At 41.2% G+C, this 18830-nt stretch overlaps 1 protein-coding gene across 3 annotated transcripts in view; it reads left to right on the top strand.

Annotated features, from left to right (window-relative positions):
• igsf9bb (immunoglobulin superfamily, member 9Bb) overlaps positions 1-18830 on the top strand; it is a 749555-nt gene that overhangs the window by 595641 nt on the left and 135084 nt on the right. For all 3 annotated transcript variants that reach the window (XM_072238319.1, XM_072238320.1, XM_072238321.1), the window contains exon 8: positions 14293-14435. In XM_072238319.1, the coding sequence (XP_072094420.1) occupies positions 14293-14435 (143 nt within the window). The remainder of the gene's footprint in view (positions 1-14292; positions 14436-18830) is intronic.

Raw genomic sequence — 18830 nt, forward strand, 5'->3', positions numbered from 1 at the left:
TTTGCCACTGAAATTAATTTTTAAATATGTACACTGGATGTTTCCTTGCCTTTAGCAACATGAAACCTCCAGCAAGTGGCATTCATTGCCCCAGCAGCATTTCCCGCCCTCAATATTCAGATCTGTTTGAAAAGACCTAGGGCTTATCAAAGAACGCATGTTTTAAAGTGCTTGGAAGTAGGTTTAGAGGAGATATCAGGTGTAAGGTTTTTACGCAGAGAGTGGTGAGTGCGTGGAATGGACTGCCGGCGACGGTGGTGGAGGCGGATACGATAGGGTCTTTTAAGAGGCTCCTGGACAGATACATGAAGCTCAGAAAAATAGAGGGCTATGGGTAACCCTCGGTAATTTCTCAGGTAAGGACATGTTCGGCACAGCTTTGTGGGCTGAAGGACCTGTATTGTGCTGCAGGTTTTCTATGTTTCTAACACAATTCAACTGGAGAAATGCAGCTGCAAACCCTTTGAATTTGTTGCCACAGGTGGCTGTGGAGTCCAAGTCATTGGGCATATTTAAGGCAGAGGTTGATAGATTCTTGATTGGTCAGAGCATGAAGGGATATGGGGAGAAGGCAGGAGATTGGGGCTGAGAGAGAAAACGGATCAGCCATGACGAAATAGTGGAGCAGACTCGATGGGCCAAATGGCATAATTCTGCTTCTATATCTTATGGTCTTATGATTTGATTTGGAGAGGTTGACTGTTGAGGCGCAAATTGCAATTGCAACCCTACCAGATGACAGATATTGCAACATGAAGACATAGAGTTATATAGCATGGAAGAAGGGCCTTTAGTTCATGCTGACCAAGTTGTACTACTTGAGCTAGTCCCATTTCCTCAGGTTTGGCCCATATCCCTCTAAACCTTTCCTATTCCTGTACCTGCATAAGTGTCTTTTAAATATTATAATTGTACCTGTCTCTACCACTTCCTCTGGCAATTTGTTCCATATACGCACCACACTATGTGTGAAAAGTTGCCCCTCTTAAAACTTTCCCTTAAAATGTGACCTTTCACTTTATTTATGCCCCTTGTGATTTGATAAACCTCTACAAGGTCACCCTTCAGCTCCTACATTGCATGGTAAAGGTCCCAGCTTCTCGAATCTTTTTTTATAACTTAATCCCTCCAGTAGCAGTAACCCTTTCAAGAATCTTTTCTGCACCTTTTTCAGTTTAACACTATCTTCTCTATACCCAGGTGATCAGTACTGCACACAGTATCCCAAATTTGTGGGAAGAACAAAGTACAAAAGTCTTGCCTCCTCATAGGACAAAGTCACCTACAATTAAATGACAATAAATGTTCTAAACCTTTTAAGGCTTCATAAAGAATAAGAAAGAAACATCTGATGAAGTACTAATGACAAGTCTCGGCCCGAAATGTTGGCTGTTGACTCTTTTCCATAGATGATGCCTGGCCTGCTGAGTTCCTCCAATGTTTTGTGTGTGTTGCAAGACAGAAACAGAAATTGGTATAGGCTGCTTAAACCTATTCTACAACCATTACGATCATGGCTGGTCCTGTGCTTCATCCACTTGGTCAGGCCATATCCTCCGATTCCATAGGCTTTCAAAAAAGTTGGTGTCAGCCTTGAATATATTAAACTCATGAGCACCATGGCTCTCTGAGATACAAAATTCCAAGAAGATCAGAATCTGAATCAGGTTTATTATCACCGGCATGTGTCGTGGAATTTGTGATATGTCTCTCACTATAAATAAACTTATACCTGTACACAAAGAAACTGATATTTGCTCTGTGGAGCAAGAGGAAATGTAAATATCATTGTAATCAGATAGAAGGGTTCTTCAGCTTGTAAAGCAGCTACTTATCTGTCATTTATCTATCTTCTTACTCAAGAACATTAACCAAAATATAGCTCCGTATCATTTTGCTTCTAGTTTATTTTGCATCAATTCATGTAAGAAACCACTACGTTAGTCAGCTATGACTCTTGTGCAGTTTCTAAAATGTGTTGAGTATTCTCACATATTCTTTTACATGATGATCTTGATTTCTTAATTCATGCATTTGAAAGCAAGTTGTCAGGGTGCCAATAAGTTAATTATAAACTGTTAGGAAATGTAAAATGTTAATGCTTCTTCACAATAAGCACATAATGCAATCAACATTTCTTATTTTCTGAAAATTATCCCTGGCTTACAATAATTAGATTGCCTACTAAGTGTTGAGGCACTGAAGTTATTTATTTCACAGGAAGGTCTCATTTCAGGAAGAATGTTCAGTTTATGAGCAACCTTCAATGAAACACAGAAGCTGCAACATGACCAACAATTTTGATCTTCTGCCAATTTCCTCAGATTCAGAAGGATAGCAGCCTAGTTTTATAGAGTTACGGGGCCATGCAACCTCTAGGGTCCATGTTGACCAATAGTCAACCATTTACATTGAAGCTACACAAATCCAATTTCCTACTCCCCACCTTCCCATCAACTCCTTTCGCCCACACATTGAGGTCAGTTTACAGTAGCCAATTAGTCTACAGTGTGCACATCTTTGGGAAATGGAAGGAAACCCCTGTACCAGGTCATGGGGAGAACATGCAGACTCCACATAGACCGCACCGAAGGTCAGAACTGAACCTGGGTCACTGGGTCTTAAACAGCAGCTCTTTTAGATTATTATACTGGATATTTTGTTAGCTTGAATCCAATTTATCCCCACTATGGCAATATGATATCTGGATTTGTAAATACATTGCAGTCCTTTCATTATCCCCGGATAAAGATCCTGGCCCTTCAGATCCATCATCCCTGAGTGATCCTTTACACAGACTGCAACATTTGAAAAGGTGCTCATCATCGTTCTGAGACCATTAATAAATAACAGCAAGAAACCTAAACAGGATTGGATTATTTAAACCAGCGGCCCCCAACCACCGGGCCGCAAAGCATGTGCTACTGGGCTGCAAGGAAACGATATGATTTGGCGATATGAAATGATATGAGTCAGCTGCACCTTCCCTCCTTCCCTGTCACGCACTGTTGAACTTGAAATAACCTACCAAATCATACCAAATAACACATAATACCTAAAATAACACTAACATATAGTAAAAGCAGGAATGATATGATAAATACACAGCCAAAATAAAGTAGAAATAATGTATGTACAGTGTAGTTTCACTTAACAGAATCGGAAAAATTAAGCCAAAACCGATTTGTAGAAAAAAAATCGGCATGTACACGCATGCGCACGTCACGCATGCGCACACAGGTGCCCGCGCAAGGCCTCATGGTCACGGTAGTCTTTCTCGGGGTAAACACAAGTGTCCCGTATTTGACTGCTACTTTTGTTCCTTATTTGGGAGTGAGAAAGTTGGCAACCCTACTTGAACACTTCTCCCCACCCCCCGCCCCCCAGCTGGTCCGCAAGAATATTGTCACTATTAAACCGGTCCACAGTGCAAAAAAGGTTGGGGATCCCTGATTTAGACCCTTGTATTTGCTGTGTCATTCAATGGCTGATTTTCTTTATCTCTGTACTATAAAGGTCTCAATGACATCATCTCCCATTCTTGTAAGCTTGAAATAGGCCCATCCTGTTTAGTCCTTTCTCATAGAGCAGACTCACCATCCCAGGAATCACTATGATGAACTTTTCCTATCATAAGTACAGTATATCCTTTACAGTCATAGAGTTATAGAAAAGTATAGCCTTTTGGCTGTAACAGGCCCTTTGACCCATCAAGTCCATGCCAAATTACTTAGACTACCTAGTCCCATAGACCTGCACCTGCCCCATAGCCCTCCATACCCCTGCCATCCATGTACCTCTTTAAACTTCTCTTAAACATCCAAATTTGAGCTCACATGCACCACTTGCACTGGCAGCTTGTTCCACACTCTCACCACCCTCTGAGTGAAGAAGTTTCTCCTCATGTTCCCCTTAAATGTTTCACCTTTCACCCCCAACCCATAACCCCTAGTTGTAGCCCCACCTAAGCTCAGTGGAAAAAGTCTGCTTGCATTTACCCTATCTATACCTCTCATAATTTTGTGTACCTCTATCAAATCTCCTCTCAATCTTCTATGTTCCAAGGAATAAAGTCCTAACCTATTCAACCTTTCCTTATAACTCAGATCCTCCAGTCCCCCAACATCCTGGTAAATGTTCTCTGTACTCTTTCAACCTTATTTACGCCTTTCCTGTAGGTAGGTAACCAAAACTGCACACAGTACTGTACTCCATATTAGGTCTTACCATCGCCTTATACAACTTCAACATAACATCCTATCTCCTGTGCTCAGTGCTTTGATTTCTGAAAGCCAATGTGCCCTTTCTATCTGTTCTGGTCAAAGAACACTGAGGCTGTCTACAAGAAGGGTCAGAGCCTTCTCTATTTCCTGAGGAGACTGAGGTCCTTTAACATCTGTCAGACGATGCTGAGGATGTTCTACGAGTCTGTGGTGGCCAGTGCTATCACGTTTGCTGTTGTGTGCTGGGGCAGCAGGCTGAGGGTAGCAGACACCAGCAGAATTAACAAGCTCATTCGTAATGCCAGTGATGTTGTGGGGATGGAACTGGACTCTCTTACGGTGGTGTCTGAAAAGAGGATGCTGTCTAAGTTGCATGCCATCTTGGTCAATGTCTCCCATCCACTACATAATGTACTGGGTGGGCACAGGAGTACATTCAGCCGGAGAGATGCAGCACGGAGCATCATAGGAAGTCATTCCTGCCTGTGGCCATCAAACTTTACAACTCCTCCCTTGGAGGGTCAGACACCCTGAGCCAATAGGCTGGTCCTGGACCTATTTCATAATTTACTGGCATAATTTACATATTACTATTTAACTATTTATGGTTCTATTACTATTTATTATTTATGGTGCAACTGTAACGAAAACCAATTTCCCCCGGGATCAGTAAAGTATGACTATGACTATCTTTCAATGAATTATGGACCTGTATTCCCAGATCCCTTTGTTCTACCGCACTCCTCAGTGTCCTACCGTTCACTGTGTAAGACCTAACCTGGTTGGTCCTACCAAACACTTCGCACTTGTCTGCATTAAATTCTATATGCCATTTTTTCAGCTGATCCATATCCCACAGCAAGTTCTGATAGTCTTCCTTGCTGTGAACTACACCCTCAGTCTTGGTGTTTTCCGCAAATTTGCTGATCCAGTTTACCGTGTTATCATCCAGATTGTTGATATAATAACAACGGGCCCAGCACCGATCCCTGCAGCACTCCACTTGTCACTAGGCTCCGGTCAGAGCTCCATATATGAACTCCATATCTTTCTTAGATATGGAGTTCAGACTTGTGCACAATATTCCACATGGAATCTCACCAGAGTTTATACAATAGGAGAACGGAGAATGAGATTTATATTCCTATATTCAAATTATCTTTCAATCAAGACCAACACAATTTTGCCTTTCTAACTGGTTGCAATTCAAAAGACAATTGATTTGCAATTAAATGTCGAATTTACAATGGAAACCACTATCTTGGAAAATAAATTTTGAAAAGATGCCATAAAAGGTTAAATGATATTGGATTAATTCAAATGAAATGTTTTGCTCCTACTGAGACAATGGAAGAGGAGAAAGAAAACATGAAGGTCTGGTTATAGCACAGTTGGTGACAATCCCTCAATGTAGTACCGGAGAGATTTTTACAAACAAAATGTACTCTTTGCAAAATAGTCAAAATTCAACTTGAATTTTCATTGCTATTGGTTCCCCTTTCATTTCTAGCACGTGAAAGCAGATTAGGTAAACACTTAAGTGAGATCTGCTGTAGTTTTATTGACTATTATTCTCTGTTTAATAAGCCTGGTCACTATTAAAGCTGCCTATTATATTATTATTTTGTGATCTAATTTTGGGATGCGTTTGAAATTGTGCAAGCACGTTTTGCCTACGCACGTCTGTCTCTGCACATAAAGCCAAAACAAGAGCCCGTCAAAGTACATATATTATGATGAAAAATGTTTACATTTGGATTCTGACGTGGAAGCCAATCTGAGATAAACAATTAACTTGGGTAGCAAATTATTTGTTCCAGGAGAGCTATGTAACTGCTTTGTGTGGTATCAATTATTGAATTGAGTAAGTCCCACCTACCCCAACGAATGATGTCATCCTTTGATGAGAGAGGGATGAATGTCATCAATAATTGCCACCATGCTAGGAGGAAGAATTAATCCATGTTGCCCCCACCTTCTGAAGTGATAGTACATTCATTTTATATAACAGATGGAAACATGGTTATGTTTAATTTCAAAATACAGTGAATTCTCATTCATTGGGACACATCAGGACCAATACATTTTGGCCCAATTAAGCAGATGCCCCAATTAGCTGAAGTTCCATGGAGATAGTTAAAAAGGTATTTAAAAAGACAAACTATTGTTTAACTGAGTAACAAATTATGTATTTAAATGAAATACAGAACAAATTAGAACACTGTCAGTACTACTGCAGAACTATAAAACTATGCATTAGTTGCTAATGGGTATCAACAGAGGAATTCATCTGGTGCGCACTACCGTGTATGGATCTCCAGGGAAGGATAGCACCTTTGATAAAGAAGCTTGTCATATCCATTCTGGGGCAGCTCAATCCCCTTTGGTCCCCAGTGAACACTTGGCTCGCATCTGTGGCTCTAAGTAAATGTTTGCATGCGACAACGGCCACATCCCGATGTACCACTTTGATATGGGGGCTAAACTAGGTGAGGGTAGCTGGTGGGCTTCATACCCATGTAAAATAGGGACATGCCTGTCCTAGCATGTGAAGTCAACTCCGGTGAACTGGGTGAATGTTATCAATAGTGAGATCCAGTGGACAAGAAGGCAGTTCTGCTGCACTTCGTGGAGATCATGGTTATGGAGTGGGAGGAGAAGATGGCAGTGGGCGCAGCTCTTCGGTGAAATGGTATCGTATTTGTAAGTAGGATGTCGTGCACAATTCTGATTTGATGGAGACAGATGTGAGAAGCACAGAGGAACATCTGGAGAAACTTCTGAAATGCCCGGTTCGCTGCTGCTGCTACTGTGTGATAGAGAATCTCCAGAGGAAAGGCCCCAAAATCCCCGGCTTTGCCTGCTGCTGGCAACCAAGGCTGGGGTTCAAGCGTTCAGCAGAGACGGTGCTCAGTACTCAGTGTCAGAGGGTTGGTCGGAGTTCGAAGTTTTCGGACGACTCAGAGTCGGACTGTGGTCGGGCATGGCAGGGAGAGCTTTCTTCCTTCTCCCGTCTGTGTGAGATATGGGACTTTCGAGAGATTTTGAACTTTTTTACTGTGCCATGGCCTGTTCTTCATCAAGTTATGGTATTGTTGCACTGTTGTAACTACATGTTATAATTATGTGGTTTTTGTTAGTTTTTCAGTCTTGGTCCGTCCTGTGTTTCTGTGATATCACACCGGAGGAATATTGTATCATTTTTTAATGCATGCATTACTAGATGACAATAAAAGAGGACTACATGTCCTCATAATCTAATCTAATCTAATCTAACCTCATCCACTGCAATCAAGGAAGACCCCAGTCTGTGACGACTACTCAGACCACTGGATCCGGCCTTCATGCAATGCTTTTGATGATTGTATCTTCCAAATCTTCATTTTTCATTGTAACGTTCAATATGATTATCGATACCTTCAAATTCTTAATAGTGCCTAACTTGTTGAAGAAGTGAAATCAGTTCAGTTTCACTGCCGGCCATTTCTGGGATCTCCAATCCTGAATGCTTGAAACCATAGTGAGCAAAACAATTCTAAATTGCCTTCATCCTTATTTCTCACCAACTATCAGTGACAAAAAAAATCACCATTTTTTTTAACACAAATGACGCTATTTAAAAACTGTTGCTGTAAGGATGATGTCATATCTAATGGCCACACAAGTGCACGTGACTGAAGCTAGTTAGAAACTGTTCAGCAACAGTCTCCTGTCCCAATTAAGCTGCATAGTGTCTGAAATAAATGAAGGGAATCCCAACTATTTTCTCGATTAGTTGTGGTTCTTTAAGAGTTGTCCCAAATAAGCAGCTGTCCCAATTAACTGACGGCCCAATTAACTGGAATCTCCTTTATCTTGATTTGGATGCAGTACCTTGCTATTAATCAAACACAATGAGGTGGCCAGTAGCGCCATCTCCTTAATCAGCTTCAGTTGAACAAAGCAGTGGATGTTGCCTTGGGTCAAACCAGTTGCACTCTTACATTCAACTGATTTCACTGTCTTGAGAATGCCCTAAGCCAGACCAATACATGAAATATTGGGTTGGCAACCAAGTTTTTGTTAAGTTCGATACATTGTAAAGTGCTCATGCTTGAACTCTATATATTAAGTTTGCCGGCTCATTTTGAAAATAGGTCTGCTCTACTGAGGGGCAAAAAATTACTGTTCTACTTTTCACTTGTCTCCCAGAATCTCAGGGTCCACAAGTAATCCTGAAAAATAATGTGATGTGTATTTGGAAACAACTTAATTTACTTCTATTTGTTATGCGTCAGAGAGTAGTAGAGTCAAATGGCATGGAAACAGATCATTTAACTAACCAAATCTGCACTGCCCATCAACCAACCATTTGTACTCATCCTATATTAATGCCATGTTCATTCCCTCTTTATTCCCATCAACCCTGTCTGGATTCATCCACTCACAGTAGGGACACTTTACAGTGGTCAATTAACCTGCCAGCCTACATGTCTTTGGCACGAGGGCGGATCCAGTACACTCAGAAGAAACCCATGAGGTTACAGGAAGAGTGCCCAAACACGACAATATCTGCAGATGATGGAAATCCACAGCAACACACACAGAATGATGGAGGAACTCAGCAGGTCAGACAGCATCCATGGAAAAGAGTAAACAGTCGACATTTCTGGCTGAGACCCTTCATCAGGATTGGGGAAAAAGATGAGGTTAGAGTAAGAAGGTGGGGAGAGGGGAGGAAGAAGTACGAGTTGGTAGGTGAAATCGGGAGGGGGAGGAATGAAGTAAAGAGCTGGGAAGTTGATTGGTGAAAGAGATAAAGGGCAAGAGAAGGAGGAATCTGATAGGAGAGGAGAGAAGAGCTTGGAGGAAGGGGAAGGGGGAGCAGCACAGAGGAAGGAGAGAGGGAAAAGGGGATGGGGAATGGTGAAGGGAGGGGGCATTACCAGAAGCTCAAGAAATCAAAGTTCAAGACATCAGGTTGGAGGCTACCCAGTCAGAATATAAGGTGTTGGTCCTCCAACCTGAGTGTGGCCTCATCGCAGCAGTAGAAGGGAACAGGAGGAATGTGTACAGTATGTGGTGAATTCAGATGAATACTTAATTGCAAGTAAATTTTGAACCTTCCTAGTCTAAAATCCAGTCACATCCAAACATTAGTCTAAAAGATAATCTGTGCACTGATGATTCCTTCAAGAAAAGTGGGCAACTACCAAACCTGAACATAATCAAGCTGTGATGTCTTTCATGATGTACAAACTTGGCCCATTCCTGGGTATGATCTTCTTAACTCAGGTACTCTTCATCTATTGCTCATTCCTTTAGCAAGCTGACTTTACTACATTTACTTAGAATGAGTAGTGTAATTTTAATATATCAAAAAATGCACTGTGTTTTACTTTTAATGTGTAAAGTAGCAGTGGCATAATCAAGCATGTCACTCTCTTCCATTTGTTAATCTTGTTCCTGCACGTAACCTCAAGTATTTCAATTGCCCTTCAGCCTAACGTTCTTTGCTAAAATGTTCCCGACATCCACACATACAACTAGCAGAGTGTTGAATTCATGATTTACTTTCTCTCAACAATAATGTAGAAATTCTGTCTGAAAATAAGGATTATTTCAATATTGGTTGTTGAATCTTTGGAATGAAACATCATTGTCTGCCTCAAGAAAGTAATTACATTTCTTAATAATGCAGAATATAAATAAGTCTCATTAGCTTTAACTCTTGCTCTAAATTGGATAGATATGAGCTGGAGAGACAGAAGTACTGACTGCAACATTTACTGTAATCTCATTACTTCCTCAGCAGGGAGCTCAAAAGTTAAGAGCAGTTTGGCTGGCATCCAAGCCCAGTATCTGGAACTTCATCCCCCTCTAAAGGCTAAATTTTATGGATTAAATGGCCTTGACTATCCCCGCCTGGCAGCATTAGATTGAGGCTCTGTGTTTCACTTTCATTCCAACATAAGATTCTTAGACAGCCGGGTTTGTTCTCCATAACCAAAATAAAAGGGAAGATTTCCAGGCACAATTAACTTCTGTACAGATGGAACAGTTCTTATCCTTTTCAGACATATCATCAACTGAACTGCTCCATAATTAGATGCAGCACTGTGAAATGCTCTACAACTCACCAAATGAGCAAAACTAAAACCCTTGAGAGTAGTTATTGATTTGCCTTCAAAGTTCCCACATGATTAAAATGGTTTTAACATGACAGATGAACTACACAATTAAATCCTCTGTTGTCAAGTCAATCAGGCACAATCCCTGGCCACTCAGCTCATGTTAGAATATACATACCCATGGACACCAGAATCCAAGTCTTACTGTTGGTCAAATCAGTGGGAGTACAGTACATTGAGAAAAGGCCATCAGGCACATACAAAACATCAGTTTATAGAATGCCTTTTTCAGATTGGTTATAATGTGCCTAGGATAAGCAGAAAAAAATCTGTAATCAGTTTAAGGAAAATTACCTTACCATCCTTAATCAAATAAATTTCAGGGATGAAGGTTACCAAATACATATAACTAATCCACACTGATAAAACTAATTGTAGTCACTCCTGGCTAATCTCTTGGGTCCTAATAGATTTTGAATGCACACACGTTTTCTCTTTCTTTTCAGGTAGGACCTCATGAATGACTTGCTCACAATTTAGTTTTTTCAGGTAACTGAGAGTCCTAAGTAGGATCCACAGATTCAGCAGTTATTGATCGGTAATGCGCATGGTAATTTGGTCTATTATTATCACATGTTTTGCATACTGTTCATACAGATAAATTCAATACAACAGTACATTAAGGTTGGCCAAGGTAAAACAATAAGAGTGCAAAATACAGTACCGGGAAAATGCAGGACAGGTGGATGAGAAGATGCAAGGTAGACTGTGAAGTGAAGAGTCCATCTTAGTGTACTGGCAAATGATTCAATCAAAGTTTAAAGTAAATTTATCATCAAAGTACATATATGTCACCATACACTACCTCAAGATTCATTTTCTTATGGGCAAACTCAGTAAATCCAAGAACCGTAATAGTACAGTATCAATGAAAGACTGTTCCTAAGGGGGTGGACAGACAACCAGTGTGCAAAAGACATCACACTGTGCAAGTATAAAAGAAAAAAGAAATAATAATAATAATAGCTAATAAATAAGCAATAAATATCGAGGGCATGAGATGAAGAGTCCTTGAAAATGAGTCCATGGGTTGTGGGAACTGTTCAGTGATGGGGCAATTGAAGTTGTGTGAAGTTATCTCCACTGGCTCCAGAGCTTGATGGCTGAAGGATAGTAACTGTTCCTGAACCTGGTGGTATGAATTCTGAGGCTCCTGTACCTTTTTCCTGATGGCAGCAGTCAGAAGAGAGCATGACATGGGAGGTGGAGGGTCTCTGACGATAGATGCTGCTTTCCTGCATTAGCACTCTGTGTAGATGTGCTCAATGGTGGGGAGGGCTTTTCCCATGATGGACTAGCCTTATCCACTACTTTTTGTAGGATTTTCTGTTCAAGGGCATTGATGTTTCTGTACCAGGCTGTGATGCAACCAATCAATATACTCTCCACTACATATCTATAGAAGTTGTCAAAGTTTTAGATGTCATGCTGAATATTCATAAACTCCTCAGGAATTAGAGGCACTGCTGTGCCTTCCTCATAATGGCACTTACGTGCTGGGCTCAGGACAGGTCTTCCAAAACGATAACGCCGAGGAATGTAAAGTTGCTGACCCTCTCCACTTCTGATTCCCCACAGAGGACTGGCTCATGGACCTTTGGTTTCCTCTGCCTGAAGTCAATAATCAGCTTCTTAAATCAATAGTTTTAAAACAGCGGGATAAAAGCTTTCCTTGAGCCAAATGATACGTGTTTTCAGCCTTTTATATCTTCTGTCTGAAGGGAGGAGGAGGAATAGAGAGTCTTGCGGGGTCCTTGGTGATGCTGGTTGCTTTACTAAAGCAACAAGAAGTGTAGACAGAGACCATGGAGGGGAAGCTGGCTTCCGTGATGTGCTGAACTGTGTCCATAACTCACTACGCTTTCTTGCAGTCACAGACTGAGCAGTTGCCACACCAAGCTGTGTTACTTTCTATGGTGCGTCAATAAAAATTGGTGAGGGTCCAAAGGCACATATCAAATTTATTTCCCTCTCGAGGAAGTAGAGGTGCTGGTGAGTTTTCTTGACTGTAGCGTCTGCGTATTTGGACCAGGACATGCTGTAGGCGATGTTCACTCCTAGGAACACAAAGCACTCAACCCTCGCAACCTCAGCCCTGTTGATGTAAACAGAAGCTTGTACACTTCCTCCCCCCCCTCCCCCACCACCACCACCACCATTCAACTGGACTCAATGACCAGCTCTTTTGTTTCACTGACATTAAGGGAATAGTTGTTGTCATGACACCATGTAACCAGACTCTCTATCTCCTTCCTCTACTCCAACTCATTGTTATTTGAGATACGGCCCACTATGGTGGAGGGTGTGTGGGTTGTTTGGCATGTTGTGTGCTGCTTCCATTTTTTATGTAATATGCTCCCATTACGCAGAGGAGCTCAGTGCCTTCCCAGATGCTCTTTCTTCATCTTGAGGAGCCATGGACTAAGGACTTCCATGAATCAACGAAGATTTACATTTTCCCATCGAGATTTTGAGAACATCATTTATGCATCAATTCTCTGGAACCCTCCTGTCATGATAGAGCTCATTGTACTGTTTTATTAGAAACTTTCTATGACTTGAAGGTGTATTTGAAAAAGCAATATATTGTATTTGGTAAATGTTTTATTTTTAACATAATAAAGAATGACAGCTCAAAGTGGAATAAATAGCTTCTATTTCAGCAAAATAGTATATTTCAGCAGCACCTATGATTGGTGTTTCTTTTATGAAAAGATAAATAAGGTAACCATTACTTTTTCTTGAAGACAATGAGGTTAATTTTAGCTTAATTTGCTCATCATGCAACTGATATGAAATATGCTCAGTAGGTTTTAAGGTACATTAGATTTGTTCCTCATATTGACTGGTGATTTAAAATTTGTGCTATGGGTTTCCAACCTGATAGGTTGGATTAAAATTGCCCCTAGAATCTCTCTAACGTAACCTCCATCTCAACCAAACTGCTTCTGATCTCAAATAGCAAGGCGTAAATGCAATTCTTTAAATATTCTCTGAAAAGCAGAAATTATAATTGAATTGCAATAATTGACTTGCGGTGGTAATTTGTGACAGTAGTTTGATTGAATAATGTGACTTGCTTTACAAGCTTCACTCACAATCTAATGAACTCCCACACATTGATAGCAGCTGCACATGCAACAAAACACTCATCAAACTCACAGCAGGCATACAATGCAGGAGGTTTTACCTGGATTTTTCCAGTCCCCTGTAAATGATTTAGTAAAGTAAATCTGTAAACTAACGTGTGTAGATGCAGAAAGATAAAATGCAGACTCTAGGGTTAAACTATGAATCGTGTTCTTATAAAACCTCGTACAACCATTATCCTTTAGCTATGGTAGGTAAAAAGTAAAGGTCTTCCCCACGCCTTGTGTGGCCCGTTGGGTGGCAGGCTTGCCGTTTCTTTAGCGGTCGCCTGTTTTACAAAGCCAACTTGTTAGCTCGACGCTCAACCCGCTAGCTCGACGCTCAACCCAGCACGGATGGAAAGCGTGCAAGGAGCCAGGCTGATTCGAACCCAGGGCCACTCGCCCCGAAGTCAGGTACAGATGCCACTACACCACTGGCAACAGGCCATGCAAGGTCTTATATCTTATAATGACACACGACGAGGCCAGTTAACCTAGCAAGCACTTCTTCGGGGTATGGATGGACATCAACGCATCAGGAGGAAACCCATGCAGACTCTGCCCGGATAGCGCTACACAGGATCAAATCTGGAGACATGAAGCAGCTGCATCAACCATGCTGCCCTATGAAGAAATGAATGACATTGCAGATGCTTTCACATATGCCCAGCACAAGAAACATGGTGTACAGAAACTATCTGAACATGACCAAATGTGACTTTGTTTACTAGTTTAAGCTTTAACCTCGACCTGTTCAATATGTTCCAGATCCAGCACGAGTTGTCAACATGCCTCCTGTCATTTATCTGCCCGTTGGAATGCCTGGATATATCAGGTGCCCAGTGGACGCAGATCCTCCAGCAACCCAAGTCAAGTGGACCAAAGATGGACGGCCACTGAGGATTGAAAAGGTAACAGTTAGGATTTAATGGCTCATGTTGTTGGACAGAGTTTGAGATTCAGTGCTTGCAGGCTTTCGGATGTTTCTTCAAAATTCAGTGGAATTTGCTTGGTTATTCAAGGATTTGACACAATAAGTACATTCTCAGTAAAACTATTAATGCATTAGCATCATTCAAAAATATACCTTGCATCATCATTAAAGGAGCAATGCTCAAATTTTTACCAGACCTGGTTGACTCTTAATAGCTCCTCGGGTGATTATAGATTGGAAATAATGCTAGCAATGACATTGATATGCTTTTCAAAAATATCTATTAAAAGTCACAGCCGTCTTTCCTACAGTGTGATATCTATGTTCTTGGATCTCGGTGCATTGGTGACCTTGATAGGGGGGTGGGGTCTTTATTCTAGAAGATATATTTTCTCTTTTTCTGAGCAAATAAACTGAGGAAATTTTAAAAAGTTTACCATATTCTCTTAACTTCAATAGAGTAAGTTGAAGACGTGTTAAAATAGAACTATTGATGATATTCCAAGGAGAATATTTGGCCTCTCTGTTCAACTATCTATGACAGAACACTAGATCATCTGACTCTGTCATACATTTCTCTGTACTTCAGTGTGGCATTCTGCAATAGCGACCCTTCAACAAGGTACTGGTTGGAATTGAGATAATTAACCAAATTCTACTGTGAAATTTTACTGTGTCATTCTTAAAGTGGAGCTGCTGCACGATGTAGTTTGTAATGTGAGCAGAAATGAGGATATGGTAAATCCAATGCAAACACTTGTGTAGCTGACCATAGCCTGTAGGATGCAGCTTATTAAGTTAAAGCTGCACATCTAATTTATTCCAAAGCTTAGGGAAGTTTCTTGTATTTCCAGGAGCCTCACAGTTTCTTCATAGAACATAGAGTAGTACAGCACATTACAGGCCCTTCGGCCCACAATGTTGTGCCGACCCTCAAACCCTGCCTCTCATATAACCCCCCACCTTAAATTCCTCCATATACCTGTCTAGTAGTCTCTTAAACTTCACTTGTGTATCTGCCTCCACCACTGACTCAGGCAGTGCATTCCACGCACCAACCACTCTCTGAGTAAAAATCCTTCCTCTAATATCCCCCTTGAACTTCCCACCCCTTACCTTAAAGCCATATCCTCTTGTATTGAGCAGTGGTGCCCTGGGGAAGAGGTGCTGGCTGCCCACTCTATCTATTCCTCTTAATATCTTGTATACCTCTATCACGTCTCCTCTCATCCTCCTTCTCTCCAAAGAGTAAAGCCCTAGCTCCCTTAATCTCTGATCATAATCCATACTCTCTAAACCAGGCAGCATCCTGGTAAATCTCCTCTGTACCCTTTCCAATGCTACCACATCCTTCCTGTAGTGAGGGGACCAGAACTGGACACAGTACTCCAAGTGTGGCCTAACCAGAGTTTTATAGAGCTGCATCATTACATTGCGACTCTTAAACTCTATCCCTCGGCTTATGAAAGCTAACACCCCATAAGCTTTCTTAACTACCCTATCTACCTGTGAGGCAACTTTCAGGGATCTGTGGACATGTACCCCCAGATCCCTCTGCTCCTCCACACTACCAAGTATCCTGCCATTTACTTTGTACTCTGCCTTGGAGTTTGTCCTTCCAAAGTGTACCACCTCACACTTCTCCGGGTTGAACTCCATCTGCCACTTCTCAGCCCACTTCTGCATCTTATCAATGTCTCTCTGCAATCTTTGACAACCCTCTACACTACCTACAACACCACCAACCTTTGTGTCATCTGCAAACTTGCCAACCCACCCTTCTACCCCCACATCCAGGTCGTTAATAAAAATCACGAAAAGTAGAGGTCCCAGAACAGATCCTTGTGGGACACCACTAGTCACAACCCTCCAATCTGAATGTTCTCCCTCTACCACGACCCTCTGCCTTCTGCAGGCAAGCCAATTCTGAATCCACCTGGCCAAACTTCCCTGGATCCCATGCCCTCTGACTTTCTGAATAAGCCTACCATGTGGAACCTTGTCAAATGCCTTACTAAAATCCATGTAGATCACATCCACTGCACTACCCTCATCTATATGCCTGGTCACCTCCTCAAAGAACTCTATCAGGCTCTATCAGGCTTCGCTCTTATTCTTCCTATGGATCCAAGTGAACTAAACTTAGAGAACTGCATACCTCCTTCAAAGCTACTTCATATACATATCTATTTAGTTTTTATTTATTGATTAAGATACAGTGCGGAATAGGCCTTTCCGGCCCAGCAACCCCCAGTTTAGTCCCAGCCCAATCATGAGACGATTTCCAATGACCAATTAACCTAACAACCGGTATGTCTTTAGACTGTGGGAGGAAACCAGAGCACCCGGAGGAAACCCACGCGGTCATGGGGAGAACACGCAAACTCCTTTTAGGTAGCAGCGGGAATTGAACCTGAGTCATTGGTACTGTAAAGCGTTGTGCTAACTACTATGCTACCGTGCCGCTACCTATTTTGAAGAGCTGTGATCATAAACTGTCCAAGATGATGTCACGTTGTGCTATAGTGAGCAGACTATGCAGATGTCAGAACGTGAAGAGGCTGGTATGGTACATTTGCTCACTGCCTTGTGGAAAATTATCAGATGGGACAGCCTACCAAATTCCACTGTACAGTGTTCAGGCACAAGCCTCAGGTTACACTCACACTGGCCTCACCTGTGGGACTGCAAAATAAATTGAGTAATGCAACTTAATATTGAAGTTAGAGAAGTTTACACCTCTTTTGGATTGAAACATGACAATAATCATGTTCATCAAAGTTCACAATTACAGCATTCCTTGTACAATACCCTTAATCCTGACGCTAGGTCCCATTCCAGATTTTAGACATGACAATAGATCTCAGTCCTGATTCCAGACCCCCATTCTGGATAGACACCCAACCCAGGCCCTGATCCTTATCACAAATCTGACCACAGACCCCAATCATGGTTATTGATCCAATGTCAACTCGAGGGACCTATAACTTCTCATTCTCTCAACTTTTGTCCCAGAGGGCACATTTTCTTTCACAGTAGAGTGAACTAACCACAGAGAGACCAGCTGACATGCCTGTGGTCACAAGCTGCAAAATATTGGCTGTGATGCTTCCAGTAACAAGCATTTTACAGAATTTCCCTCTCAGCACTTGTACATATAGAGAGACCAACTGGTGTAGTTGAACCTATGCCCAGCAAAATGTTGCTTTGTAACCAGGTTAAAGTTGAATGATAAAAGGCTTGAGTGTGCATCTAAATGTTGAAGTAAGCTGTAGCTGAATATTTGTAGTTTTTTAAATTCTGGTTCATAAGGCTTTATATCGCTATCCATGATACATGCTTAATTTGGAAAACTTGGATTATTTAATTATCACCAGTATCACTCAATTAGCAGGTAACAATTATCTGTTTTATTAACATTGCCAAGTGGGATGCAACATTTCATTTAAAATTATATTATCAGGAACCATCCATCAGAAAAGCTATTTTAAATATCAATATTTAACAGCAGTAAGTCTTTATACCTGCAGGAAGCTCTTTGACAGTAATGTTAACATTAAATGTTACCTAATATTAGCTCTTGCAATAATAGGCCAGATTTTACAAAGCTTTTTCATACTCTTTCCCTCCATTAAACCTTTTGCTTCTGTCTCTCAACTCCTCTCACATACTTCCCCTCCTCTCAGTCATTATTTCTTGCACCCCGTATCAATATCTTCCATCCCTGGGGTTATCCGTTTATTGAAGAGAGTTTAGAGAGCGTTTGCTTGCTAAGGTGGCTAGGCCTAGTCACCACCCTCATTTCTACAGTTGTTAACTATTTATACTTTTAGATACAGATTTAAATAGCACAAATTAGTTTGAAGGAAACTTAAGCAATATCCAAATGATTACTATTTTACTCTTGCTATAGTTTAACAAACTAAAAGATGGGGGAACTGAACTCCAAAGTTTATTTCTTTTCTTCAGGCCTGTGAGTGGACATGTCTGTAAACACAGGCCTCATTTTTCTCCATTTAGAAAATAGTCTACCCTTTTATTTCTTCTACCAAAGTGCATGACCATACGTTTCCCAGCACTGTATTCCATCTGCCATTTCTTTGCCCATTCTCCTAATCTTTCTAAGACTTTTTGTAGCCTCCTTATTTCCTCAAAACTACCTGCTCCTCCACCTATCTTTATATCATCCACAAAATTTGCAACAAAGCTATCAATTCCATCATCCAAGTCATTGACATATAATGTAAAAAGAGGCAGTCGCATAACTCTTGCTGATAAGATGCAGTACAACTATCAAACATATCATCTTTATCAGGTGCCATGCCCAGTTTGAGCTTTGACTGCCATGGCCCACACACTCCTGTTTCAGGTC

The sequence above is a fragment of the Mobula birostris genome, chromosome 20, assembly GCF_030028105.1.
Source record: "Mobula birostris isolate sMobBir1 chromosome 20, sMobBir1.hap1, whole genome shotgun sequence".
NCBI classification, from domain to species: domain Eukaryota; kingdom Metazoa; phylum Chordata; class Chondrichthyes; order Myliobatiformes; family Myliobatidae; genus Mobula; species Mobula birostris.